We start from the raw sequence: 27,922 nt of genomic DNA on the forward strand, positions 1-27,922 counted from the left end.
CCATCAGGAAGCTTGCACAAGCCTCTTAGATAGCCTCATCCACCAAAGGGCAGACAGCAGAAGCAAGAAGAACTACAATTCTGCGGCCTGTGGAATGAAAACCACATTCACAGAAAGATAGACAAAATGATAAGGCACTGGATTTTGTACCAGATGAAGGGACAAGATAAAACCCCAGAAAAACAACTATATGAGGTGCAGATAAGCAACCTTCCAGAAAAAGAATACAGAATAATGATAGTGAAGATGATCCAGGACCTTGGAAAAAGAATGAAGGCAAAGATTGAGAAGATGCAAGAAATGTTTAACAAAGACCTAGAAGAATTAAAGAACAAACAAACAGACATAAACAATACAATAACTGAAATGAAAACTACACTAGAAGGAATCAATAGCAGAATAACTGAGGCAGGAGAACAGATAAGTGACCTGGAAAACAGAATGGTGGAATTCACTGCCACGGGACAGAATAAAGAAAAAAGAATGAAAAGAAATGAAGACAGCCTAAGAGGCCTCTGGGACAACATTAAACGCAACAACATTCGCATTATAGGGGTCCCAGAAGGAGAAGAGAGGGAGAAAGGACCAGAGAAAATATGTGAAGAGATTATAGTCGAAAACTTCCTTAACATGGGAAAGGAAATAGCCACCCAAGTCCAGGAAGCACAGACAGTCCCATACAGGATAAACCCAAGGAGAAACACGCCGAGACACATGGCAATCAAATTGGCAAAAATTAAAGACAAAGAAAAATTATTGAAAGCAGCAAGGGAAAAATGACAAATTACATACAAGGGAACTCCCATAAGGTTAACAGCTGATTTCTCAGCAGAAACTCTACAAGCCAGAGGGAGTGTCACGATATATTTAAAGTGATGAAAGGGAAGAACCTACAACCAAGACTACTCTACCCAGCAAGGATCTCATTCAGATTCAATGGAGAAATCAAAAGCTTTACAGACAAGCAAAAGCTAAGAGAATTCAGCACCACCAAACCAGCTCTACAACAAATGCTAAAGGAACTTGTCTAAGTGGGAAACACAAGAGAAGAAAAGGGCCTACAAAAACAAACCCAAAACAATTAAGAAAATGGTTATAGGAACATGCATATGGATAATTACCTTAAACATGAATGGATTAAATGCTCCAACCAAAAGACACAGGCTCGCTGAATGGATACAAAAACAAGACCCATATATATGCTGTCTACAAGAGACCCACCTCACACCTAGAGACACATACAGACTGAAAGTGAGGGGATGGAAAAGGATATTCCATGCAAATGAAAATCAAAAGAAAGCTGGAGTAGCAATACTCATATCAGATAAAAGAGACTTTAGAATAAAGAATGTTACAAGAGACAAGGAAGGACACTACATAATGATCAAGGGATCAATCCAAGAAGAAGATATAACAATTATAAATATATATGCACCCAACATAGTAGCACCTCAATACATAAGGCAACTACTAACAGCTATAAAAGAGGAAATCGACAGTAACACAATAATAGCGGGGGACCTTAACACCTCATTTACACCAATAGAGACCATCCAGACAGAAAATTAGTAAGGAAACACAAGCTTTAAATGACACAATAGACCAGAGAGATTTAATTGATATTTATAGGACATTCAATCCAAAAACAGCAGATGACACTTTCTTCTCAAGTGCTCATAGAACATTCTCCAGGATAGATCACATCTTGGGTCACAAATCAAGCCTCAGTAAATTTAAGAAAATTGAAATCATATCAAGCATCTTTTCTGACCACAACGCTATGAGATTAGAAATCAATTGCGGGGAGGCTTCCCTGGTGGCACAGTGGTTGAGAGTCCACCTGCCAATGCTGGGGACGTGGGTTCGTGCCCCAGTCCAGGAGGATCCCACCTGCCACAAAGCGGCTAGGCCCGTGAGCCATGGCCGCTGAGCCTGCGCGTCCAGAGCCTGTGCTCCACAACGGGAGAGGCCACAACAGTGAGAGGCCCGCGTACCGCAAAAAAAAAAAAAAAAGACACATTCACCACAATGTTCACTGCAGCACTATTTACAATAGCCAGGTCATGGAAGCAACCTAAATGCCCACAGACGAATGGATAAAGATGTGGTACATATATGCAATAGAATATTACTCAGCCATAAAAAGAAACCAAACTGGGTCATTTGTAGAGACATGGATGGGTCTAGAGACTGTCATACAGAATGAAGTAAGTCAAAGAGAAAACCAAATACGGTATATTAACGCATATATGTGGAACCTAGAAATGTGGTTCAGATGAACCAGTGTGCAGGGCAGAAGTTGAGACACAGATGTAGAAAACAAACATATGGACACCAAGGGGGGAAAGTGGTGGGGGAGGAGGGTTGGGATGAATTGGGAGATTGGGATTGACATGTATACACTAATATGTATAAAATAGATAACTAATAAGAACCTGCTGTATAAAAAAATTTAAATTAAAAATTTTTTAAATAAATAACATTTTTTTAAAAACACAGAAAAAAAAGTTCTTCCCTTCCCATAGGCATATTTATATGAATGAATTATTTCCATGTTTATATCTATAAATACAAAAAAGAGGAATAAAACCTACCTTGAACCAAAAAAGAAAAGAAAAAAAACCAGAACCCACCAGTTATACAGAGGAAAACCCTATCAGGGCACTTGCTCCAGTGGTAAAATATTCTTAAGTTGGTCAGAGGTGGGGAACCGTCTCCCATGCAGCCAGCAGCCCCCCCACACCCCGCAAGGAGCGTCCTAATTGCAAAGCTGGGGGACCGTGCCGAGGCGTCTGTGAGTAAACGTGAGCTGAGCCCCAGGCCAGCTGCTGCTGAACTGTTCCCACCCTTCCCAGGTAAAACACCTGAATATGTACAAGGACTTGAAAGCCTAGAGGAAGGGCCGTGGAGCCACACCAGTGACAGCGGGCAGGCCGACTTGGTGCCTGCAGGCCAGCCAGGATGGTCCTGGCCCCAGACGCTCTTCTGGAAGCTTTCCATTTGCCTGCCTTAGATACCCCTCCTGTCCCGGCCCCCACTGCTTTTTTCCTTCCTCACCTCTGCCCGGGGAGAAATTCCAGTGGCAGGTATGGGTGACACATCCTCTTCTTTAGCAGGTGGCAGCCTGGCAACTCCTGCAGAAAGTCCAGCAGAGCCCCACTCACACCGGGCCACCCACAAAGCCATGGCCCCTCACTCCCTCCCACCAGCACAGCCCCGAGACTGCTGACGGGGCAGAGAATATGGCGTCAGGCACAGCTGCAGGGGCTCTTGCTGCCTGGAGCGGTGTTTATATTGACCTCAACCCAGGCACACCTGGGGAGGGCTGGCAGGCAGGGTCAGGCTGCCCAGGTCAGCCAATCCTCGCCCCATCAGGGGCTCACAGTTGCAGAAAATGGGCCTTGCTGCACCAGCCAGGTCCAAGGAACAGGTGTGGGCTCCTGAGAGTCAGCATAGACAAGGGGCTGCAGCCCTGGCTTGTTTTCTAATCATTTTATCTGGTCCATGAGTGGGAGACAACTTCAAGAAGACCCTCTCCTAATGAGAAGAACCCAGGAGTCAGGGAGAGGAGGGGTGGTGGGTGGAGACAGAGGCCTGGTGCTCCGGCTGCAGTGGAAGCCTCTGGAAGATCAGGCAGAGGGAGGCCGCACAGAGTGAAGCCCAGGGTCACAGACCTGTCGGAGCTGCTGTTTGTTAGTTCAGGTCCTGCTCTGAGGCGCTCTGTGTCAGCTCTGAGCGACAGGTGAGCTGGGGGTGCCCTGCAATGAGGGCTATGTGCACGGTTCCTGTGTGCCCAGACTTGCTGGGTGCCTGCCCAGGGGAGCTCCAAATCCTGGGAGGGGCCTGACCACGAGAGCCCCGTGGGCTGCTGGGTACCTGCCCAGGGGAGCTCCATATCCTGGGAGGGGCCTGACCACGAGAGCCCCGAGAGCTGCTGGGTACCTGGTAAAGGACGTCAGGACAGTCAGTGAAGCCACCGAGCATATACATCCAGTAGCTCCTAATTCCTACACCCTGCTGGCCATTCTACCATCCACCAGGACATGGTATTCTCTATTAGACTTCAATGATGCCTTCTTCTGTATTCCATTAGTCCCAGAGTCACAAGAAATTTTGGCTTGTAATTGACAGGACTCAACATACAACAAAATCAATACTGCTGGGCCATCCTGCCCCAAGGGTTCAAAAATTCCCACACCATCTTTGGGGAAACGTTAGCTAAAGACCTAAAAGTTCTACCTCTGGAGAAGGGAACCCTCCTTCAATATGCAGACGACATTCTGATCGCCAGCCCTACTAAGCAGGCCTCTGAACTATCTAGCCAAGAAAGGATAGAAGGTGTCCAAGAAAAAGGCTCAAATATCACAGACTAAGGTGACCTGCCTGGGCTTCATTCTCACAGAAGGTCGGAGAAGCCCATCCCAGGAAAGGGAAGAAGCCATTTGCAGCCTTACCCCTTCTAAAACTAGAAGACGGCTTAGGGGTTCCTGGGGAGGCCGGGGTTTGCTGCATCTGGATCCCTAACTACAGTCTAATAGCTGGGCCTCTATATGAAACACTGACATGAAAAGAGGATGATCCTTTTGAATAGAATCCAGAAGCAGCCTTTCAAGAACTAAAAGAGCAGTTAATTCAGGCCCTTGCCCTGGAACTCCCTAATTTAGCTGAACCCTTTGACCTTTACATTCCCGGCAGAAGGTGAATCGCCCTTGGAGCATTAGTGCAAAAACTGGGACCACCTGAAATGGAGCAACGCAAGAATGCCCTTCAGGTAGGATAAACTATGGTCACCAAGGGCTTTGCCCGCCGCCCCATCAAGCCAGGATACTGGGGGTATCTAAAAACCTGGAAATCAGCAGCCTGCAAGGCCAGCTCCCTCCTAAGGGAAAAGGACCCCACGTGGTGATCCTAACCACCCATCATGCCCTGAAGTTGCAGGGGTCGTTCCGTGGACACACTGACCTCGAGTGAGGAGGCCCTCCAACTCCAACCTCCAGAGAGACAAACGGGGGCAACGGGCCCCCATGACGACTCGTGTGACCATCACTTGACCTGGAGTTTCTCTCAGAAAACAAGAGTGTGCCCCGAAAGAGCAGACTACTGCTTGCAGGACTTACTGCACCCAGAGGGGAGCTAATAAGCTTGGCGGGGGAACCGTATATCACGCTGTCACCATAGAAAAGCCTACAGACACCGCGGCGACGGCGGCCAATAAGACCGGCTGGACTCCTGGCTACTTCAAAAGGCCGTTGACTCAGTGGCCGTCATGGTCCTGGATCACCACCGGCCCTGGACTGTCTGGGAGTTGAGCAGGCAGGGCTCCGACACCTGGTGCTGTTTGTACGTTAATTGAGGGGCCTAATTGAAGAAAGCGCACACTACTGGTCAGAGCATCTAGGCTGGCAGAAACCGTCAGCCTAAGGTGGCCGAACAAATGTGGGGCGGGGTGAAACCTGCCCCCCCCCAGCGTCTCTGCGCATCTCTTTCCTGGACCCTTAGAGGTCATTAGAATCTATAACACTTCCAATGCTGGTGCTCAGGCGGACGAGCAGTGAGGCGGGAGGCCTGGGGACAATCAACCTCACCTGGAGGCTGCTGGGGAGAAGTCCTGCCCCTCCCCCCCGGGTATGAGGACTCCCAACTCAGCACGAAGCACTTACAGAAGAGGGGTCTGCACCCTCAGCACCCCAAGAGTGAGGAACGGGACAAAAGGCAGAGGAGGGTTTGTCACCGGCAAAGCCCATGAAAAATTCCTGGGAGATAAAAATAGAATCTGGGCAACAAAATAAAGTCTAACCTTTTTTTCCTTTGTGCTTTGTCTAATTTCACGTGCTCCTAGGGTTCCGCCTGCAGAGCTCCCACACCCGGCACTTCAGACCCGATTTCCTGTGCAGAGTGGCTGGGCCGACACCTCAGCTCGCGGGGCCCCTGCAGACTCCGCGACATAGAGCCTGAGCTCCAGCCAACCCGGCCCTCGAGAGCTCCGCCCCCTCCCTCCCGCTGCCGGGATCCCTACACAGGAGCCCCGCCCACAGCCCGCGGGGGAGTGCACGCTCTCACCTGTCCATTCTCTGATCAAAATGTAAAGTTTTCCTTTGCTTCTGAACCAAACTCAGTCTCGTTCTGTTGGCTCCAATGACACTGGGCAGGGGGACCTAGTTGGGGCCCATTCTGAAGGATCAGTAACAGAATTTGAGAACGTTGTAACTTCAGTGAACAGATGTGTGAACCAAACTGTAATGAACGTAGAGCAGTGTATGAGGCTCGTGTAAAATAAGATGTTTCTAACACTTCCATTTGATATTTCCATCACTTGATTATAAGCAAGTGGAGGATTATATTATAAGTGGAGGGTTTTTGTCTTATTTGTCAGGTCAAGTTTAGAGAAATTAAGTGATTTTTTTTCCAAGGATGTACAACTAATAATCTTGGCTGAAGCTTCAATCTTCTTTTGAATGCTTTTCCATTGAAAATGATACCTCTCTTGCAGTTCCCCCATTTCTGAGAAGTATAAAATCTTATAACTTATTGTTACCAAAGGGGAAAGGCAGGGAGGAGGGATAAATTAAGAGTTTGGGATTAACACATACACACTGCTATGTATAAAATAGATCACCAACGAGGACCTACTGTATAGCACAGGGAACTACACTCAATATTTTGTAATAACCTATAAGGGGAAAGAATCTGAAAAAGAATATATATCTATATCTACATCATTTATCAACGCCAGATAAAATGTAATCTAAGGGAGGCCGATGGTGACCGCTTCTGACCCTCAAGACTTCAATCATCTAAAGCTTGGACTCTGCCTACTGCCCAAGGCCCTCCATGAACATGCATGTACCCATAGCTTAAAACTTCCCCAGTTTGGGTGTTTGGGGAGACACTGTTTTGACAAGATCCCTGGTGTTCTCCTTACTTGCTGCAAGTAATAAATCCCTCCTTCTCCCAATCTCTGGCTGGGTTGTGTCTTTTGGCTCGACACCCACCAAGAGGCAAACCCAGTTTTCTGGTAACATCTCTCCATCCAGACCCCCAACCAGCACTCGTGGTCCCACCTTGACAATAATTCTACAGTCAGTTGTCTTGCTTCCAATACATGGAAATCATGTTATGTTTCTGTGACTAAAGCTAGGTAAGGGGCAGAAACACTCTCCCCATTTTATCTTGTGAAGCCCCCTCTGCAGATCCAGTGTCCTCGAATTTGATGCCTCATTTTAATGGAAAACACTTGCAGGTCTTTTTGGTTTTATTTATATCTCATTTCTGAAGCCTTTTTAGACCTACATTGCTTAAACATACAGATTACTCCTAAATGCCCCTTCTACTTTGAGGTTTAAAATTCTCCCAGTGTTTTTTCTAATATACTTATTATTCCATTTGTTGCATTTAAATCTTTGACCGTATGTTGTTTATTTTGTGTCTCATCAGATTTTAGTTAGTTACCTAGTTTTCCCCTGAATAAAGCAATACTCACCCCAAACAGTTCTTGCCAAAACTGGATTTTACAAGGAAGGGAACAGGTGGGCCTAGGAGAAAGTTCGGGAGCACGACTACAATCCGGTGGAGCAAAGACTCTTGTTCAGGGCACTGGACGGCCACGTCCACCCTAAAGACCCACCGCCCGCTTGAGGCTCCAGGATTAAGACGGGCTGCCTGACGGCGGGCGGAGAAGACAATCAATGAAAACCGCCAGGCTGCGCCTGCGCGCCGGAGGCTTCCTTTCAGACACGCGCGGGACCCAGAGCAGCCAATCCCCTAGCGGTGGGGCGGGACCTTCTGCGCGCTCCGCACCCTCCCGGCCGCCTATTGGCGGGACCTCTTCAGTCGCAGCACCGATTGGTGGCTTGTGCCTGACGGGGCTTTACCAGCCGCCTCCGCGCCGTTCTCTTCGCCTCAGCTCAGGAGGACGCGAAGCTGCCGGAGCTGGAGCACGCGCCAGGCCGGGGTGGGTCACGCGAGGGGACAGCGGGGAGACTGACAGGAACACGCCCTGCGAAAGCCTTATTAACCCTCAGCCCGAGGCCTTCAGATTCCAGGCTGGGAGGCCCCAGATTCCCTCACCCTGAAGGGCTCCAAATCCCGTCAGCTCGGAGGGACCCCGGGTCCTAACCTGAGGGACCTCACATCTCCTCAGTTTCAGGGACCCAAAGTCCCTTCACCCACAGAAACGCCAAATCCCCTAATGCTTAGACCCCCCAAATACCTGGAGTAACCCCTAGAGGTTAGGCGCCCTAAAAATAGCACCTGCAGAGAGACCACATTTCCCTAACCTCAGAGGCACCGACTACCCTCAGCGCGGGAACTCTTAACCGCTTCAGCCTCAAAGACCCCAGCTACCCTCAGTGTGGGAGAACCTAAAGCCCCTTAACGAGAGACCCCCGATTTCCTCAGGCTCCAAGGTGCCAAGTTCTCTCAGCCTGCGCCTTCTACATCCCTTCAGCCAAAAGACACCAAATACCATCAGCCTAAGGGACCCCGAATCCCCTCGGGTCTGAGGAGCCCCAGTTCCCTCAGCCGGAGTGACCCAAACCTCCTCAGGCTGAGCGATCTGTCCCTTAGACAGAGAACGCACGTTATGCCCAGATTTTTCCGGAGTCCCCAGGTGGAGATCCCCAAGACCCTTCTTGGAGAAATAGTCCCTGTCCCTCGCTGGAACAGAGCCCTGCTTGTCAAGCTGACCCCCGTCCAGCAGTCCGGGGCTCCCAGGTCTCCTCGGGACTCCCTCAGACACCCCCAGACTCAGCCCTCCCAGCGCCTTTCCTCCGAGGGGCCGAGTTGCAGGGGGACCAAAGACACCGGATCTAGTTCCCATTAGGCTGGGCTGTCGTGGCTGCTGAGGATCCGCCCAGCCCTTCGATACCCTCCACATCCTCTACCGCTTGCTGGGGTCCTCACACCTTCCTGCTCGGGACGCCCCGGCCGAGGAACACAGACCTGGCTCTGGGCAGGGGCCTGGGCTGCCTCAGCGCCTTCTCCTTCCACAGGCACCTTGGCCTTGAGGCGGTCCCAGGACCATGAGCACCGACAGGTGGCCGGAGGAGAGCGCCGAGGGAGGTGCTGGGAGAACGGAGCGGAAGCCCACGGTGAGCGGTGGGGGAGGCAGGGCCGGGCGCTCAGCCGGCTCCACGGGAGGGACCCACGGACGCCTGGCCTGCACCGCTGGGGGACCTTCTCTGTGAAGGTACACGGGATGGGGGTGCCTGGTCCTGTCTAAGATGGTGGGGCGGGGCGGGGGTGGGGACAGGACACTGCAGCATCGTCCACTGCTCTGTGTCCAGGGCGAGTTAGGAGAGTGCTCGGTGTTGGCTCAGTGAAGCAGGACACACTCGGGAAGGAAAGTCTTCGTCCTTGTCTCTCACAGAGACCACCCAGCGGCATCAGGCTACACCCTGCACAAGGTGAAGGAGAGGGCCCAGCTCTCAGTTCTGACTTAGATGAGTAAGTCACTGATGAAATCTATTATGTTCTCTAGGCCAAAGATGCTTTCAAAGACATTTCCACATACTTCTCCAAGGAAGAATGGACAGAGATGGGAGAATGGGAAAAAATCCGGTATAGGAATGTGAAAAAGAACTATGAAGCACTGATTACTATAGGTAACAGGAAATGCTGGGTGCCTATGAGCCTGGGAAACATGTACCCGGTCTTCGGTCTCAGTGTTAGCTTGGCTCTCTCTTAGGTGGCTTCATCTGCTCACACTTCCCTTCTGTGTGGAGACTAACCTGCAGGAAATTTGTGTTCTTTTGTATTCAGTGTGGGCCTGGCCCTGGCAACGCAGAGCTCAGCTCACCTCTCGCCTTGCTCTAGACTCTCCCAGCCCATCCTGCCGAGTCACACTGACTTGTGGCACTTCCCATTGCCTCTGGGCTTTGTTCCTCCTTCCAGCTCTTCCCTTTTGGAACAAAGATTTTGCTTCTTTCCAGGTCTCAGAGCCCCTCGGCCAGCTTTCATGTGTCACCGCAGGCAGGCCATCAAACCCCAGGTGGATGACCCTGAGGATTCTGATGAAGAATGGACTCCAAGGCAGCAAGGTGAGGGGCCAGGAAGATTTAGAGGCATCTTCCGGAAACCAACCTGGGTTTAGGTCTCAGCTGCATCTCAGGCATTAGCAAAAAAAAAAACCCATAATTTTTCACCAAACAAGCAAGATGCAAAACAGAATATTATACAGTAAGAGACTATCCACATAAAGTTTTTAAATATGTAAAATAATTAGCCTCCCCTTCTCTGCCATCCGATGTGCGGTTGACTGTGCCCCTCACCATGTCTTCTCACAAGACTTTCATGATCAAGCGTTCCTGGGCAAGAAACAAAAGGAGAATTGTCCCATTCCCCAGTGGACTCAAATGAAAACTGGTAATAAACCAGGTACAACTCCAAGAGAAGACACTGGAGAAGAAGCAAGCTGGGTCTGTAAGGAGCCACACATGAGGTGGCACACATACTTATGCTGTGGAACGTCACTTGCATCTTACCATATCACTCTGAAAACATCACTGCTATCTGGACAAATGCATCCATTTGTTTCATTGGGAAAAAAATGATTTTTCTCCTCGTGTCAGTGTTTATGCATTAGTGCTTTGGTTCAGTAATAAATATGAGACCTTTTGTTGGAAAAAATATATATATATTGTTTATAGGTACATTGAAAGGCCATAAATGTATAAAAATTTGAATGTGAATAAGAAGTACCAAATTCATCACCAAAGGAGTAAGGGCTGGCAGGTGGCTTCACTGTGTCTTGGTTAGTTTTTTGTTTGTTTTTATTTTGTTTTTGAATTTTGAAATAGAAATTAAAAGACCCGCAGTGGTTGCGGCAGAATGGTGACATAAGACTGAATGGAGGTGGATGTATAGGTTTTCAGTATAATTCTCAATAGTTTTCTCTCTTTTTTTTTTTTTTGGCTGCGTTGGGTCTTCGTTGCTGCATGCGGGGTTTCTCTAATTGCGGCGAGCGGGGGCTACTCTTCTTTGCAGTGCGTGGGCTCCTCGTTGCAGTGGCTTCTCTCTTGTTGTGGAACACGGGCTCTAGGCATGCAGGCTTCGGTAGTTTCAGCACGCAGGCTCAGTAGTTGTGGCGCACGGGCTTAGTTGCTCCACGGCATGTGGGATCTTCCCAGACCAGGGCTCGAACCCGTGTCCCCTGCATTGGCAGGTAGATTCCTAACCACTGCACCACCAGGGAAGTCCCGAGTGCATAGGAAGATTCTTGAGTGTTGATTTTGGATCCTGCAACTTTGCTAAATTCTTTTATTAGTTCTAACAGTGTTTTCTGTGGAATTTTAAAGATTTTCTGTGCATAAAATCATGTCATCTGTGAACAAACCTTATTTTACTTCTTTCTTTCCAAATTGGAAGCCTTTTGATTCCTTTTCTTATCTAATACCCTGGCTAGGACTTCTAGTACCACGTTGAATAGAAGTGGTGAGAGTGGGCATCCTTGCCTTTTTTCTTGATCTTAGAAGAGATCACTTTTTCCACCAATGAGTATGATGTCAGAGGTGGACTCTTCATATATGACCTTTATTATATCGAGGTAATTTCCTTCTGTTCCTACTTTGTTGAGTATTTTTGTCATGAAGTAAATTTATTAGATACTTTATGAACATAGGATGAAGCACAGATGAGGTTTTGTCCATTTTTTTTTTAAATTTAAGAAAACTATGTTATGCTCCCAGTGGAAGCATAGGCGTTGATGATACAGAAATCATTTTCCATCCCCCCTTTGGTAATCCTTGTACTTGTCACTCTCTGGTTCAGCATTCTGTGTCCTTAATTCAGATGCCCAGAGTTTGGAAACATTTACCAACCAAAACACTGATTTCTCATCATCTTCTAGTTAAACCTTCTTGGGTGGCCTTCAGAGTGGAGCACAGTAAACACCAGAAGGTAAGTATTTCCCAAATCCTATTGACAAGAAAACCTTCCTCATGGATCCAATCAAAGGTAAGAATAGGAGACACACCGAGTGTCCTAGAGACCGCTGCTTCCCGTCATGGTTCTTCAGCACAATGTCTGATATCATCATCATTTTACATGAATAAACTCACTTTAAACCTTAAAACAATCCTGTAGTACCTATAGGTAGTGTAACTATCACCATTTATATTGAATAGATCGAGAGACTGAGGTAAAGAAATGTTTGATTATATGCCTGAGATCACAGTATCACTGGTAGTGCAAATCTCATCCAAAGCTCCTTCCCTACAACACTGACAAGCTGAGTAGAACTTCCATAGTTTTATAAAGTTTACACTGTCTTATTCATACATCTTTATATCATTCATCTGACGGATGATTTCAACCTCAGTTCTTTTCTGCTACGCCAAAGTGGGTGACATGCTAAGGCCATCTGACTAAGGGAAGCTTACAGATCTGTAGGCAATTTGTACAGTGGATTGTCCGAGACGAAGAAGGAGATGGATCCCCAACCTCAGAGCCTCCTACTCTACTAAGAGGAAGCGTCTCCCAGCCCCGACTAGCTTCAAGTTTGCTAACTGAAAAATGACAAATAAGAAAATAACTTAAGGACTTCATATCGGTTACCCGCGTTTCAAGAGAAACTCATCCCTCTGGAACTGATTTCAAATGCTCATTCTTGCAGGAGGAAGTAGCAGCTCCTTCCTCCGAGCTCCAATTAGGCAACTCTCATGTTTGGAATCATTTGTTTAGCCTGCCCCTGCGTTGCCAGCTTTGAGAGCCTGGTCCATACCCGTTTCTTCACAGAAGTCCCAGGCCCAGCTCAAGGCCCCTGAGGGCCCCCTGGATGTTTTCTGCATGAGTGGCTCCACATTTCAACAGTCACCTAGAAGTAAGAGGGTCAGGGAGCGCTGAAGGTAGTGCCTGTGAGCGAGCCTTCCAATAGGCAGACAGTTGAGGGGGTGAGCTCATAGCAGGGCTGGACTCTCACATTCACGCCCCGTTAAACATCGACAGCCCACAAAACAACTGGCTGAACGTTACTGGGTTCCACGTCGTGAATTAGCACGTACACCAATGTATGGATCAGGAGACGGAGGAGAACTAGCTGCTCGTACAGCCCCGTTCAAGCAGAACCGACGGGGACCAGCTACTCTCATTCCAAACATTCTCTCTAGGATATGGCCACCCGCAGCCTTCAGCATCATTTTCCTTGGTGTCTAGATATGTCTCTGCCAGAGACCATTTCTTTCTTCTCTTCCCGGTCTCACTGCTCTGTCACCTCAGTTTCCAGAAGTGTCCTGTCCCCTCTGTACTTGTCCACATTTCCTCGTCCATCAGAGGTCCACTAATTAATAGAAGACCCCCTCTTTTGTTTTTCTATAAGCCCTTACCCACCGGCTTCTTTCCCAGACTTTGTTGATTCTTCCCAATTGTTCTCCCTGCCTCGCTCTCACTTTTACGGAGAAATGTGAGAGAAAGTTGAAGGGAAGGAACCTTAAGATATGGGTTCTAGTCTTGATTCACTACCCGCTTAGGCCCTTTATTTATGCTCTAGTGTTCAGACTCTACCCGCCCCGGGTATTTCCAAGGGTTGTTGAAGTACTAACTAAGGTCATGCATGTGAAAACACTTCATAAGCTCTAAAGAACTAAAGAAATGCATGTTGTCTTTTAATATGTGACTCTCCCGTTGAAGGCAGTGCCCCCGGTGCCATTAAGTAATGAATCTAGTTTGAAGAAATTGCCAGGAGCAGCGCAACTGCAGAAGGCAAGTGGCCCTGCGCAGGCCCAGAGCCCAGCGCCCCCTCCTGGAGCAGCAAGCACCTCTGCACGGCACACTAGACAAAAGCTGGGTAAGAGACAATAACTTGGGGGCTTTAGTCCCTCTCATTTTTCTAGAAAGGCTGATTAGTATGGCCTAGGTGTGTGGGGTGGACTTGGGGTAGGCGTGGGTTTAGGCTGGACTGATCTGAGACCTGAAGTTAGCACTGGGGCCTTGGGAAAATCTTACATGTTTTCTGAGGTCCTGATTGCTAATCTCTAAAGTGAACATAAGGATACATAACTCGTATAGTGTTTGAAAGCATTAAATTGAATCTAAAAGTACTGACACATACACGTTGTTCAAAAATCCATCTGTGGGGCCTCCCTGGTGGCGCAGTGGTTGGGAGTCCGCCTGCCGATGCAGGGGACATGGGTTCGTGCCCCGGTCTGGGAGGATCCCACGTACCGTGGAGCGGCTGGGCCCATGAGCCATGGGCGCTGAGCCTGCGTGTCTGGAGCCTAGGCTCCGCAATGGGAGAGGCCACAACAGTGAGAGGCCCGCGTACTGCAAAAAAAAAAAAAAAAAAAAAAAAATCCATCTGTGATAATAGGGGTCATGCTTTCTTAGTTAAGGCCTCTGCTCAATGCCTAACATGTAATGTGCCTTAACAAATATTTTCTAATGAGTAAATGTGTCAATGAACCATTTTCTAAGTAGAAAGGTTGGGAAGTTAAACCTAATAATGGGAAGAACAGGAAGCTAACATTGAACTGGGCGTCTGTAGTCAGTGTGGAGCCTCGGTCCCTCTGAACCAGTAGTTAAAGGGGGAAAATACCAAAGTATACAGAAGGACAGGCGATAATCTGATGGGAGGGGATTTCATATTTTCTGATAAAACAGGGACCAACACTCCAGACCCCACCAACTTTGCTTACCTACTCTTCTCCAACTTAGAACGCAGAACAAAGCAGATTGAAGTGAAGATGTACAGCCTACGAGAAAGAAAGGTCCACGTGTACCAAGAGGTCAGCGAGCCCCAGGACGACGACTACCTCTGTGAGTGACCCCACTGGCCCATTACAGAGAAGGCTGTTATGTCTTGCTACAATAATCTCACCTTAGCATTTGGTCCCCAAATCATCCCCTTTGTCTAGTGACTTGGGGTACAGGATTGAGGCCAAATGACATGAGCGCCCCGGTTCTCTCTGAAGGGCTTTACGACCAGGAACACGCACTGTATCTTCCCTAATCCCTGCTGCTCTCGCCTCCAGATTGTGAGACGTGTCAGAACTTCTTCATTGACAGCTGTGCTGCTCACGGGGCCCCTACATTTGTAAAGGACAGTGCAGTGGAGAAGGGACATCCCAACCGCTCGGCCCTCACTCTGCCCCCTGGATTAAGTATCAGACCATCAGGCATCCCTGAGGCTGGGCTTGGAGTATGGAATGAGGCATCCGATCTGCCGTTGGGTCTGCACTTTGGCCCCTATGAGGGCCGGATCACAGAAGATGAAGAGGCCGCCAACAGTGGATACTCCTGGCTGGTGAGAAACACCCACCTCTTCCCCTGTCCTCTGGCCTCCACATCCCTTCTGTGGATGGGGGGGGGCCTCACTTTCAACATACTAGGACGTGGATGGGGACCACACGGTTAGCTCTGTGTACTGCGTGCGCTTTGCATGAACATGGAACTTCAACTTAAAGATCAGAGGCCAGGTGGGAGCACGGTGGTACAGGCACAAAGAAGCGGCTCCTCCCGTGCGGGGCCCTTGACCTGAGCGGACAAATAGACTCAGACGTGAGGATGGTGATTAAGGAGCTTACTGTGTGCTCACGATTGGCAGTTGCATCCATGCGGCTGAAGAGTACTGATGATAGCAGAGTGAAATAATTCTCCTGTTACCTCCCACCAAAAAAAAAAAAAAAAGCCTTTAACTTCTTTTTCTGACACTCAGATCACCAAAGGGAGAAATTGCTACGAGTATGTGGATGGAAAGGACAAGTCCTGGGCCAACTGGATGAGGTAAGTCCAGTAGGTTTCCAGGTTCCAGAGAGGACACTCATCTCTCTCAAGCCCATGTCCCTTTCCTTCTCAGACTGCCCCCCTCAATGGTTTTTACATCTTCCGTCCCTCTTTTTTCTCCATACAATGCTCTTTCATTTCAAGAGACGTCAGAAAAAAGGAAATAAAAATATAGTATGTGTCCTCAAAATACGTCTCTGTGCTCAAGAAAATTGGGGTACTTGAAGACAACTTGAGGAGTCTAGATTCACCAGGGACACTTCTTTACCTAATTAACACTTATCAAGCACTTACTATTATGCTCCAGTTTAGAAAACGGAGTCCATTACTTAAACAGATCACATAACCCATGTCCTTACGGAGGACACACTGCAGACAGACATTAAGCAATTGACTTTAGGAATATTTAATCATAATTTTCCTATTTTTCAAGAAGTGCACAGCACCAGCATAACCTGACGTGAGGGACCTTTAGTCTGTGAGGGCGGCCACCTTCCCAGCCTTGGCTCCAGTGAGAACTGGGTTCTGAAGCCAGGGAACAAATGGACTGCAGGATGGTTGTGAGCAGCCCCTTTCTCTAAGGTCCCCTCCTTTCATCAGGGGAGGCAGAAAGTGAATAAACTACTATTGTTCTGTTTCGAGCTAAGTCAGAGAGCTCTCCAAGTTTCTACAGGAACCTGGGGGAGGCAAGTGAATGGGGGGCCCTGGATACACGTGGGGAGACTGGAGACAGGCCTCTCGAGAGAACGTAGGCTGGGGCTGAGGGACGTGTGCTAAACTAGAAGCACCAAGTTCTGCAGGATAAAAACAGAACTTCATTGAGAGTTTAGAGAAGCCAGAGGTCACCAGTTTTATGGCCAATCCAGGTGGAGACAGGTCTGGAATTGGGCTTTGGAAAACAGATAATTAGGTAAGGAGAGAAAAGCAATCCGGCCTGGATGAACACCAGCAACAGCACCTGGAGATAGGGATTCACAGGACAAGGTCGAAGGTGTGAACGGCAGGTTCCCGAGCAGGAGCAGCGGCCGCTGGGGGCAGCACCAGGCCGCGAAGGCAAGGAGCCGGCTCGGGTCTGACAGGTGGAGGGAACTCATCGCCTGCGCTTTCTTTCCCTTTCTCGGCCCCAACCCCAGGTATGTGAACTGTGCCCGGGATGAGGAGGAGCAGAACCTGGTGGCCTTCCAGTATCACAGGCAGATCTTCTACCGAACCTGCCGGGTGGTCAGGCCGGGCTGTGAACTGCTGGTCTGGTACGGGGACGAGTACAGCCAGGAGCTCGGCATCCAGTGGGGCAGCGGGTGGAAGAGCCAGCTGGCGGCGGCGGGCAGAGGTGGGCGCCACCACTCTTCCAATGCAAAGCAAGAAGCACTCCTGGGGAGCTTTCATGGCCCGGCTCTTGCTCAGAGTAAACTCCAGTCTGGAGTCAGTAAAATTTCAATTAAGATGCTTCAGAAATTGATCCATAAGCCTTTGACTCTTAGGGAAATTTTTTATATTAAAATTTTTTTTCTTCTAATTTTTTTAATCCCTCATGCAAAAAATATATAACATCATATAGGGCTGAAAGGCTGAGAGGAAAAAAACAAGTTTTCGAGCACCTACCAGCTCTCTCACCTTTAGCCGTTTCTTCTTAATCTCCTCCATATTTTTAGACGATATGTGTACACATTGATTTGCATTCAGTCACCATTTCGGTTCGTCGTCACACGAGTTCATACACTGTGCCAGATAGGGCTCCACGAACTGGAAATAGAGATTGAACAGGATGGTCAGAATCACTGCCCTAGAGCAGCACGTGCCTCATACCTGACAGCAATTAGTGCTTTGAGGAAAAGTAGCCCAGAAAAAGTGCCTTGGATCGATGTGAGCGGAGGGTGGGGTGTGGTGCTCTCCAGAGGCAGCATTTGTGGGCCAAGTGTTCCAGGCAGGGGAACGGCCAGTGCCGCAGCACCGGGGCAGGAAAGAGAGGCCATGCAGGTGGTCAGAGAAGGAAGCACAGAGGGAGAGGAAGCAGGCTGGACAGAACACGGAGGCCTCAGGGCCTGTGCTCCACGCACAGACAGGGGGGTCCCCCGGGGTGACGTGAAACCACCGTGCGGTTTTCAGCTGCAGGCGGCACGTTCTCTGCTCTAAGGTGATGCTTTGGCTCACTTTTTGGGAAGAGACGGCAGTGGGGAATCCGCTCAGAGGTCAGTTCTCCAGGGGAGAGGGGGGAGAGTGGACTGGCTGCGGACGGGCAGGAGCTGGGCTGTAGTTTCAAACAGGACTTCCCACTGCATTTGAAACGGACGAAGCCTGACTGAAATCGATGAGGTGTGCATACTCGTGAGGCTTTCTGAGGAAGGGCGTACTTGCATTTTCCGCTTTATGGAAAACTGAGAGAGAAGCAATTCATGACCTAATTGGGGCATCGGGAGCCAGAGTCCTTTAGTCAGTGGGACCTGGACCACTCGGTCTTGTCCAATCTGAATCCCACTTCCTCACAAAGATTCAGACACAATGGCTGCTCAACTAATATGTCTCTGTGAATGAGGAGCTCTAACCACTACCCCACCCTGCCTTCCACATCTGGAGATCTCCAGGATGAGTGCCCCTAACTTAATAAATTCCTTCCCCTTGTAGGAAGTCACTCGGGGTGATTCCACCTGTCATCAAGAGTGTTCTCTCCCAACAGGATAAAATACCTGTGGCCCCTCTGTCACAAAGTGATATAGGACTTTTCAGATACTCGTATGTGGGCAAAGGTCACTGCAGTTCCACCTCCTATAAGGAGTGACGCTGCCTCTGATGCTACTTGAAGGTCCCTAGTCAGGGCCACGGGTAGAAAAGGCCCTTGATACGGGCTTTCTGGATTTCTGAAGAAGACAGAGTGAGTAAAAATGGAGTGGAAAAGTAGACTGTGAAGGCACACTTGCTGGGAGACAGGGCTTGCACTGTCAACACTGAGATGATTAGTGGTTCAGGCCTTACCGGAGACAAACCATCTACCTGACCACAAGCTTCCTCTTTCAGCAGACCCAAAGCCCAAGATCCATCCATGTGGCTCCTTCTCTCTGGCCTTCTTCAGTCAGAAAATCCTCAGCCAAAACGTGGAACGCAGTCACCCGTCTCAGGTCCTCCCAAGAACATCTGCAAGAGACCGCGTCCAACCACAGGATCCCTGCCCAGGCTATCAAAATCGGCAGCAGCAATATTCTGATCCACACAGCTGGAGTGACAAACCTGAAGGTCAAGAGGTCAAGGAAAGGTCCAAACCTTTGCTGAAAACGATAAGGCTGAGGAGGATTTCAAGGGCCTTTTCCTACTCTCCCAAAGGACAAATGGGGAGCTCTAGGGCACATGAGAGAATGATGGAGGCAGGGCCCAGCACAGGCCAGAAAGTGAATCCAGAGGACACAGGCAAATTACTCGTGGGGGCAGGAGTACCAAGAGCTGTAAAAGTCAAGTACAGAGGCTGTGGGCAAGGCTCCAAGGATAGGTCTAGTCTCACCAAGCACCAGAGGACACACACAGGGGAGAAGCCCTATGTTTGCGGGGAGTGTGGGCGAGACTTCAGTCAAAAGTCAGTTCTCATCAGACACCAGAGGACACACACAGGGGAGAAGCCCTATGTCTGCGGGGAGTGTGGGCGACACTTCAGTCAAAAGTCAGTTCTCATCACACACCAGAGGACACACACAGGGGAGAAGCCCTATGCTTGCGGGGAGTGTGGGCGAGACTTCAGTCGTAAGTCAATTCTCATCAGCCACCAGAGGACACACACAGGGGAGAAGCCCTATGCTTGCGGGGAGTGTGGGCGACACTTCAGTCTTAAGTCAACTCTCATCAGACACCAGAGGACACACACAGGGGAGAAGCCCTGTGTTTGCAGGGAGGGTGAGGGAGTCATTACCAATAAACCACATCTTAGCCACAGGAGGATAAATGTAGCCACCACATACCTCAGCTCTGAGGGAGCTTCAAAGGAAGTCTATGACCCCTTACATTCCCTAAGAGTGTGATGAGCACAGAAATAACTGGTTAAATAGATCCTCTGCTTTCATGATAAGAGAGAAGGTAGATAAACAGCAGAGGGTTTCTTAATTGCCCTGGAGATGTTCATACCAATCCCCTTCATGGTTTTTTGGACTACTGTTTTAATAAATTTTGTCTCCATACAAATCTGAAGCCCAGACTGTGTACCTCATTCCCCCCTTATCACTGAAAGCAGTGGGGTCCAAGAGGGCCACGGAGAGCTCATACTCACAGCCCCAGTCTCCATAGGAACTGAACCCCTGGAAGGGCATTCTCCCTTGGCCTCTCCTCGTTCCTCTCTGGTTTCCTCTGACTTCTGTAGCCTCAAAGGTGAAGGCCTCGTGCATGTACGTGTGCATGCCTGTGTGCCTGGCTCAATCTGGGGTATCTGGTCTCCCTCGCTCTCTCTTTGCTATCCCCTCAGGGTCAGCACAGCATGTGGACTCCAGATCCAACCATAGTGGGTCAATTCTCAGCTCTGCCCTCACGCGCGGTGTGACCTAGGGCAAGGTGCTCAACCTCTCTGTGCCTCTTTTCTAATCTATAAAATGGGATGGGAGCGCCAGCCTTTTGGTCTGATGGATAAGCACAGGCAGAATCTGGCACAGAGGCTGGCTGAGAGTGCAAGCCCGGCCCTTTGTTATTCTCTCCCTGCCCACGTCTTCCAGGTCTTTAGAGCTGGACAAAGAAGGGGCCACTCAGGCACTGGTCAGACACAGCTGCTTCACTGCAGACTCGGCTGCCCTGACGAGGAGGTGAGAGGTCAGGATGCTCAGTGCGGGCGACCTCCCTTCCCGCTGAGCCCGGGCAGCCCCGGAGCCCCTGCACACACAGTCACCTGGGAAAGGCGGCCTTCGCCCACACCTGCTGAGAACGGAGTCTGGAGCCGCGCCTGCAGGAACCGGGCCACCCGTGAGTCTCAGAACCTCTCCTGCCCCCCTGCACAGTGTACTCGAAGCCCACACCGCAGCTTCTCTAACGCACGTGCCGTGTACCTGGGCCTGTGTGCTTCAGTGCAACGGAGTCGCCACCTTGAAATGCTTAACTGTTGAGTATTTTATCCTTCAACTCACTTTTTCTAAGAGAAGTCTGGTGGAGAATGGGGCACGCTGTGAGCAGAGCCAAAGGGGGGAGCCCAGACCCCATGACTGCGAACAACGGCCCTTAGTCCCCCTCCCCGTGCAGGCTTGTGAAGCATCTCTACGTGAACCATGTGCATGTCAATAACAAACATCCACTATTATTGTCTCCTTTCTTTCATGCTTTTTTAAGGGAATGTGTGTGTCTGTGGCTTTGTTTCCCTATTGGAAGAGAAGCACCATAAACTTGCCATCTTCTGCGGCTCTCAGCAGGGGCCACAGGAGGGACGGAGTTGGGGGTGATGCCGGCAGAGGGGCTTCGACTGAAATACTATGGGGGCGGGGCCCCAGAAACTTCCAGGGGCTTCTCACCTGCACCTCCCACCAGAGGTGGCCCTAGAATCCCCTGCAAGGCTGAGCAGTTCAAGGCCTGCCCCCTCCCCTCCCCTCCCCTCCCCTCCCCTCTGGCAACAAACCTCACTCCTGGTGAGGCCGCCAGCCCCCAAGACGCCCCGAGTCCCTGGCCCCCATCATCCGCGGCCTGCACAGAAGATGGATGACCTGTGTGGTGGCGGCGATGGTGTGCGACCCCACAGTTCAGGCACAAAAAGGCACTCCGGCCTTTCACCCAGTCTCGGCTCACCTCGAGCAAGGGGGCTGGCGGTTTTTACACCCTCCCGCCACCGGCAGCTGCTGGCAGCCACGATCCGCGTGCTGAAGGGGGGCTCGGAGGAATGTGCGTCACCTGACATGCGCTGGGCTCGGCGGAGGCGCCTGTCCTGTCCCCGGGACGCCTGCAGGGCCTCCACCTGACACTGCGGGTGCCCTGGACAGGCACACAGGACACCAGCAGCCTCCATCACACGTGCCGCTCTGACTGCAGTGGCCCCATGGCTGTGCCAGCCCCACCTGCCTGCTGCTCTACCGGGACCCTAGCTGAGCAGGTGAGCGCGGAGCACAGAGGGTAAACTGGTCTTCGGCTGCCAGACTCCGCCTGGTCGGCCACTAGCCCGGCCAGTACCTGAGGCGGAGCTGCCTGTGGGGAGGGCGTCACCCGCAGACACTGTCCTCAAAGCTCAGGCCCCTGAAAACTTACCAACGAGGTTTTCTTAAGCTCGTTTTTAAAAGCAGGAGGCCGTTCATCCATCACCCAGAGAAAACTCCTGTAACACATTCTGAAATATGTACTTTAAGATCTTATTTTGCAAGCTCTCGTGCTCGATGCCAACAGCTTTGTTTTTTTTTTTTCTCATAATATGCAGGTGTTTAGAAAAAAAAGAAATTTAGAAAATACAGAAAATAAAAGCCACTCATAATTGTATAGGGAACACCAATTAATACAGCATCTGGTCACCACACACAGACACATGTGCACACACACAGGAACACACGTGCATGTTTTTCTTCTATGAAAGCTTTTGAGCCCCCATCTTACCTTGTCACCGGCCTCTGTTTTTGCTCACCAAGACGAGCCCACTTTGGCCTCGTGACCGGTAGGTTTCCATGCAACTCAGAAGCAGGCGGGCAGCAGGGGCTGTGAGGGGTGGGCACCGGCTGGCCCGAAGTGAGGAGACAAGAGCGAGCCCTTCTCCTCCGGGTGCAGTACCTTCAGGGGCCACTGGGGGAGACACCGAGGAAGAAGCTTCTCAAACGCCTTCCCTTCAGTTTCCATGGTTACAACGTGCCCCACGTCCTGGGGTCGGAGCGGGGGTTTAACAGACCTTCTCTTGTTGGACATGAAAAGTGTTTCCAGAGAGAATCTGTCCAGATCTTGGCCTGGCTTGCTGCAGGTTTACCCATGTGGTGCATTCGGGGCTCAAGGAAGTTCTGCAGCTTCCCGGGTTTAGGGCTAAAGCATACCCCGCCCTCACCCCTCCCGCGGTCACTGCATCTTCCCCTCCAGAGGAAGGCGTCTGGGACTACTGACTGCAAAGACACTACCGAAGAGGACAAAGGCCATGGCTGGCCCGGGGCTGGGGTGCTCCCTGGGGAGCAGAGGGGACATGGGACACTCAGTGCTGGTCTCACCTGTCCTGCGTGCTTATCCTTCACGGTGGTTGTGGGGCTTTCTGCCCCCGGGGGGCCTGCCAGCGAGGGGCTCCCAAGACGCTGCAGGCTGGGGTTGGCGGTGGGAGTGCTGGATGACAGGAAACCCAAGACCCTCCAGCAGGTCAGTGCGGTGAGGACAAGACCTGGCCTCACCGGACGGCTAGGCCCTGTCCTTTCGGGACACCCTCTCTGGACCCCCGTCGGAGGTGTGGCTGTTTCCCCGATGCCCATCTTGGTCTCAGGAGGCAGAAGAGAGACTGGGTTGTCCCTCCCACCTGCTGCCCGGGGAGTCACAAGGGCCCCTTCCCAAACAGACGGAGCAGGCTTAGCAGAGGGAGTGCTTGGGTCTCACAGGGTCACTGAGGAGAGGGACTGACTCCTGGCCAGGACCCTTCCTTGCTGGTTCTGTTTCTGTGTTGTCTTCACACCAAATCCCACGAGTGCAAGGCCGGGTTTTCACAGCATCACTGGCCCAGGGGCCAGCGAGCCTCCTTACGGTGAGTTTGTTACAGGCAGGGAGACAGGGTGGCTGGTGTGACGCTCCCCCGGGCGAGAGAAGGGACCACACTAGGTTGTGTCTCCTGCGGGGTTTCAGGGATGCTGGCAATAGGGGCGGCCACTCCTTTTCTAAATATGTCAGACAACCACTGAGTCCTGAAGTTATTCATGAAGCATTTTTTGAGCACCTGTTATATTGCAGGTACCACACGTGAGGGTTGCAGAGGTGGAGGTGGGCAGAGCTGGGTGTCAGGAACCAGCCCTACGGTCGGGGAAGAGGTTGAGGATTCCATGAGATGCCGGCTTCTGATGGCGGAGTAGACATTTTCTACCGCAAATGTTAGCTGCAAAGATACAAAATAAAGAGAGAGGCATGACTCTTGCAGCAAAAATAAGGGTGTGGGGTGGAGGAGAAGGTGGCAAGCAGGGCTGAGCAGAGCGAACAAGCAGGTCCTGTCACTCCAGTGTTAAGCGTGCAGGATCCAAGCCACCAGCTCAGCTCGGTCAAGTGCCTGCTCTGCACTTAGTTACTTACCATGAAGCCCTGGAGCCTCCACTTCCCCTGCTGTTGGGTTGGTACAGGAAGTCCTCAGCACAGTCACTGCTGTCATCAATATGAGGCTGAGGGCCCTCTACATGTGGTGTCCTGTCCAGCAGACCCTCGGCCATACCCTCCGAGGCCCAGACGAAGCCTCATTTCGCTGGGTGGCCTCACTGGGTACCCAGGTCCCCCTCCCTGCTCGCACTCCAGGACGCCCTCACCCACAGTCAAAGCAAGTTCGTGGCCAGGCCCACACTCCACCCCCAAGTGGGGAGAAGGAAGGGACTAGGGGGCAAAGTGCCTTCAGGCAAGTAGTGCAGGAGCTCACCCATCAGCCCTCGTGGTCCGTCCCTGGGAGCGTGGTCACAGGTCACGTGCAGCGGCAGGGACGCGTGTGCCCAGCTGAAGTGGCTCCTGTGAGGACGCGAGCTCTCTGCCGTGAGCACTGGAGCAGGAAACCCTGAGGGCTCTTTCCGAGGCCGCGGTCGTTGGGACGAGAGATGAAGCCAGAAAGTGGGTTCTCGCTGGGACGGGCCTTCTCTAGACCCAGCTTGGGGACAGCAAGAGTGGGACAAGGGGCCCCGAGGAGACTGTGCAGCCGAGTGACAAGCCCACGTTCACCCGGCGGGAGGCCTTTGAGGGGTCTGTGACGGAGAAAGCCCACCCCGTGAGACAACAGAGGGTTTCAGGGACACACGGCAGCAAAATCAGAGAAAATATGAAGACTCTGGGAAACTAAAGTACGGATATCAAAGAAACTCTTACTGCCCTGAAGGTTCCCCCTGACATGAGCAGGGGCAGCTCCAGAACTGCAAAGGTTTTTGTGGTTTCAAGCAGCAGAGACCCTGCTCCACAGCAGTGGGGCTGGGGGGCTCGGGGGGCCACAGGCAGAATCTCACAGAGATGGGTCGACAGGGGCCGCAAAGCACGGGGGCCCTTCGGGGATCGTGGGGCTGCTGTTGTCCAGGGTCGCCCGCTGTCCGGGGTCGTCTGCTGGCGGCCGCACCCCTGCCGTGTCCCTCCTGCTCACAGACCCTCCCCCACGGCTGCTCTGGCCCCATTCCCTTCATGCCCCCAATTCGTGCCCCTGAAAGCAGCAACCTGACTGACTGCTCCTGATTCCGGGGCCAGGCCAGCAGGACTGCCTCCGGCTCTCCCTCCCCAGGCGCCAGCCTGCTCGCAGCCTCGGCGGCGCCCCAGCAGCTGCTTGTCCGGAAGCTTCTGTTGGTCTCACAAGGCACCACAGGCAGCGCTGCCGTGTCCATATACCCATCGTTTCCGACCGACACCTGGGGATGGACACTGAGGTTCACGGGAGGCGCCGGGCATCTCGTAGCAAAGGGAGCTGTGAGAGGATGTGCTCTGTCCCCGCCTCGCCTGCGACCAGCAGCCACGAACGCTTCCTCCTGGGCCTCCACGCCACTCACCCGGCAGCACAGGCTGTGTTTGGATCGCCCTCCTGAGGCGCAAAGACATTTCGGGTCCTCTCCGTGGACCAGACACCAGAGGCTTGGTTCTAGCAACCAGGACCCACTGCCCCCAACCCCTCGGCCCAGACTCACCACTTCTCTCCCTCTGGTTTGTGTGCTCGGCCCCAGCTCCCGCCGCGTGGCCAGGGTCCAGACAGGACTCCCCTGACAATGGCAGGGGGAAAGGGAGGACAGAAGGGACCCGAGAGCAGTGGGACGGATGGAGAGATGGGGTATGGAAGGCCGCCCTCCCCTCAGCCACCTAACCGTTCCTCAGCCCCTGAAGTTAATGGTGCACAGCGTTCCTACAGTGACAGTCACATCAAAGATGACGTGAAGATTTCCGAGAAAGTAAACAAATCATTTGGAAATAATTGTAAGACTTTGGTGAAGTATTTGAGCTGGCACTTACATCACCTGATGCAGTTTTGTTATCTGCGTAGTGAGTAGACTAAAAAGCGAAGACATTTAATTTTAGAGTTTTTTAAAATACATTTATTTACTATTTATTTATTTATTTATTTTTGGCTGCCTTGGGTCTTTGTTGCTGTGCGCGGCCTTTCCCTAGCTGCAGCGAGCAGGGGCCGCTCTTTGTTGCGGTGCGTGGGCTCTAGGTGTGCAAACTTCAGTAGTTGTGGCCCGCGGGCTCAGTAGTTGTGGCGCACGGGCTTAGTTGCTCCGCGGCATGTGGGATCTTCCCGGACCAGGGCTCGAACTCGTGTCCCCTGCGCTGGCAGGCGGATTCTTAACCACTGAGCCACCAGGGAAGTCCTTAATTTTAGATTTTGTATTAATTTGTTTGGTCGTGCTGGTCGTTAGCTGTTGACACCATCAACTCTTCTCCCCTTTGTCCCCACAGGAACCTCTGCAGATGGCGATAAGGATACAACGTGGCCACTGCCTACACCCTTCAGGGCCGCGTCACAACACGTTCACCATCAACCAGCACAGGGGAACCATCGGTGTGCCCACTGCTGGGCTGGAGTGACAGGTCAGGGGTCAGGAGGGGGGGCCACCCAGTGATGCAATCAAATCTACATTTGTCCCAGCTGGTGAGGCACAGACACCACCCACTCAGAACAGGCACCAGCGGTAAAGACGTAAACACAAGACATGACACCATAAAACTCCTAGAAGAGAACGTAGGCAAAACATTCTCTGACATAAATCATACCAATGTTTTCTTAGGTCAGTCTCCCAAGGCAATAGAAACACACATACAAAAAACCCAAATAGGACCTAATCAAACTTACAAGCTTTTGCACAGCAAAGGAAACCGTAAACAAAACGAAAAGACAACCTACACAATGGGAGAAAATATCTGCAAATGATGTGACCTACAAGGGCTCAACTTCCAAAATATACAAACAGCTGATACAACTCAGCAACAAAAAAAACAAAACAAATAACCCAATCAAAAAATGGGCAGAAGACCTAAACAGACATTCCTCCAAAGAAGACATACAGGGGACTTCCCTGGTGGTCCACTGGTTAAGACTCTGAGCTCCCAATGCATGGGGTCCGGGTTTGATCCCTGGTCAGGGAACTAGATCTTGCACACCACAACGTAAGGTCCTGCACGCTGCAACAAAGATCCCGCACGTGGCAATGAGGGTCCCGCGTGCCGCCAAATAAATAAGTAAATACTTTTTTAAAAGAAAAGGAAGAAGAAGAATACATGAAAAGATGCTCAACATTGCTAATTATTAGAGAAATGCATATCAAAATTGCAATGAGGTACCACCTCACACCGGTCAGAATGGCCGTCCTTAAAAACTCTACAAATAATAAATGCTGGAGAGGGTGTGGAGAGAAGGGAACCCTCCTACACTGTTGGTGGGAATGTAAATTGGTGCAGCCCCTATGGAGAACAGTACGGAGGTTCTTCAGAAAACTAAAATAGAACTACCACATGATCCAGCAATCCCACTCCTGGGCATATGTCCAGACAAAACTGTAATTCAAAAAGATACATGCACCCCTATGTTCATAGCAGCACTATTCACAATAGCCAACACACGGAAGCAACCTAAATGTCCACCAACAGATGAAGGGATAAAGAAGATGTGGTACATATATACAATGGAGTACTGCTCAGCCATAAAAAAGAATGAAATAAGGCCATCTGCGGCAACATGGATGGACCTGGAGATGATCATACTAAGTGAAGTAAGTCAGACAGAGAAACACAAATACTGCATGGAATCATTTATATGTGGAATCTATACATGACACAAATGAACCTATCTATGAAACAGAAACAGACTCACAGACAGAGAACAGACTGGTGTTTGCCAAGAGGATGGGGGCTGGGGGAGGGATGGAGTGGGAGGTTGGGGTGAGCAGATGTAAGCTTTTATATACAGAACGGATAAACAACGTGGTCCTACTGTATAGCACGGAGAACTACATTCAATATCCTATGGTAAAGCATAATGGAAAAGATTATTTTTAAAAAAGAATGTATACATATGTATAACTGAATCGCTTTGCTACGCAGCAGAAATTAACACAACACTGTAAATCAACTATATGTCAATAAGAAAATATATCGATTA

At 50.7% G+C, this 27,922-nt stretch overlaps 2 protein-coding genes across 3 annotated transcripts; one reads left to right on the forward strand and one right to left on the reverse strand.

Annotated features, from left to right (window-relative positions):
• Positions 1-7,685: 7,685 nt before the first annotated feature.
• Positions 7,686-17,847, forward strand: PRDM7 (PR/SET domain 7; the record flags this gene model as incomplete). The annotated part of the gene is made up of 9 exons (XM_081217464.1): positions 7,686-7,767; positions 7,904-7,951; positions 8,991-9,089; positions 9,930-10,037; positions 14,593-14,748; positions 14,964-15,235; positions 15,647-15,714; positions 16,848-17,136; positions 17,821-17,847. 9 exons carry the CDS (start codon positions 7,686-7,688, stop codon positions 17,845-17,847), a joined length of 1,149 nt encoding a protein of 382 aa, XP_081073590.1.
• Positions 17,848-18,973: 1,126 nt separating this feature from the next.
• LOC308606128 (uncharacterized protein) lies at positions 18,974-24,375 on the reverse strand. Of its 2 annotated transcripts, XM_081216650.1 has the most exons (6): positions 24,224-24,375; positions 23,890-23,958; positions 23,543-23,698; positions 22,836-22,944; positions 21,451-22,425; positions 18,974-20,620 (listed from the first exon to the last, which is right to left on the reverse strand). In XM_081216650.1, the coding sequence occupies exons 5-6, from the start codon at positions 21,665-21,667 to the stop codon at positions 20,427-20,429; spliced, it is 411 nt and encodes a 136-aa protein (XP_081072776.1). In that variant the 5' UTR covers positions 21,668-22,425; positions 22,836-22,944; positions 23,543-23,698; positions 23,890-23,958; positions 24,224-24,375; the 3' UTR covers positions 18,974-20,426. The 2 variants fall into 2 exon arrangements, with proteins under 2 accessions (XP_081072776.1, XP_081072775.1); XM_081216649.1 differs by lacking the exons at positions 23,543-23,698; positions 23,890-23,958; positions 24,224-24,375 and having other exon boundaries at positions 21,451-23,063.
• Between the last annotated feature and the right edge of the window lie 3,547 nt (positions 24,376-27,922).

The sequence above is a fragment of the Mesoplodon bidens genome (assembly GCF_964165515.1).
Source record: "Mesoplodon bidens genome assembly, chromosome: 18".
Lineage (NCBI taxonomy): Eukaryota > Metazoa > Chordata > Mammalia > Artiodactyla > Ziphiidae > Mesoplodon > Mesoplodon bidens.

Excerpts from the sequence above, each read along its gene's own strand:
- LOC308606128 (XM_081216650.1), bottom strand. The coding sequence starts at position 21,667 with ATGGAGGCTGCTGGTGTCCTGTGTGCCTGTCCAGGGCACCCGCAGTGT. Across the intron at positions 20,621-21,450 it reads CGCCAGCCCCCTTGCTCGAG|GCGCGGCTCCAGACTCCGTT; the intron begins GTGAGCCGAGAC and ends CGGTTCCTGCAG.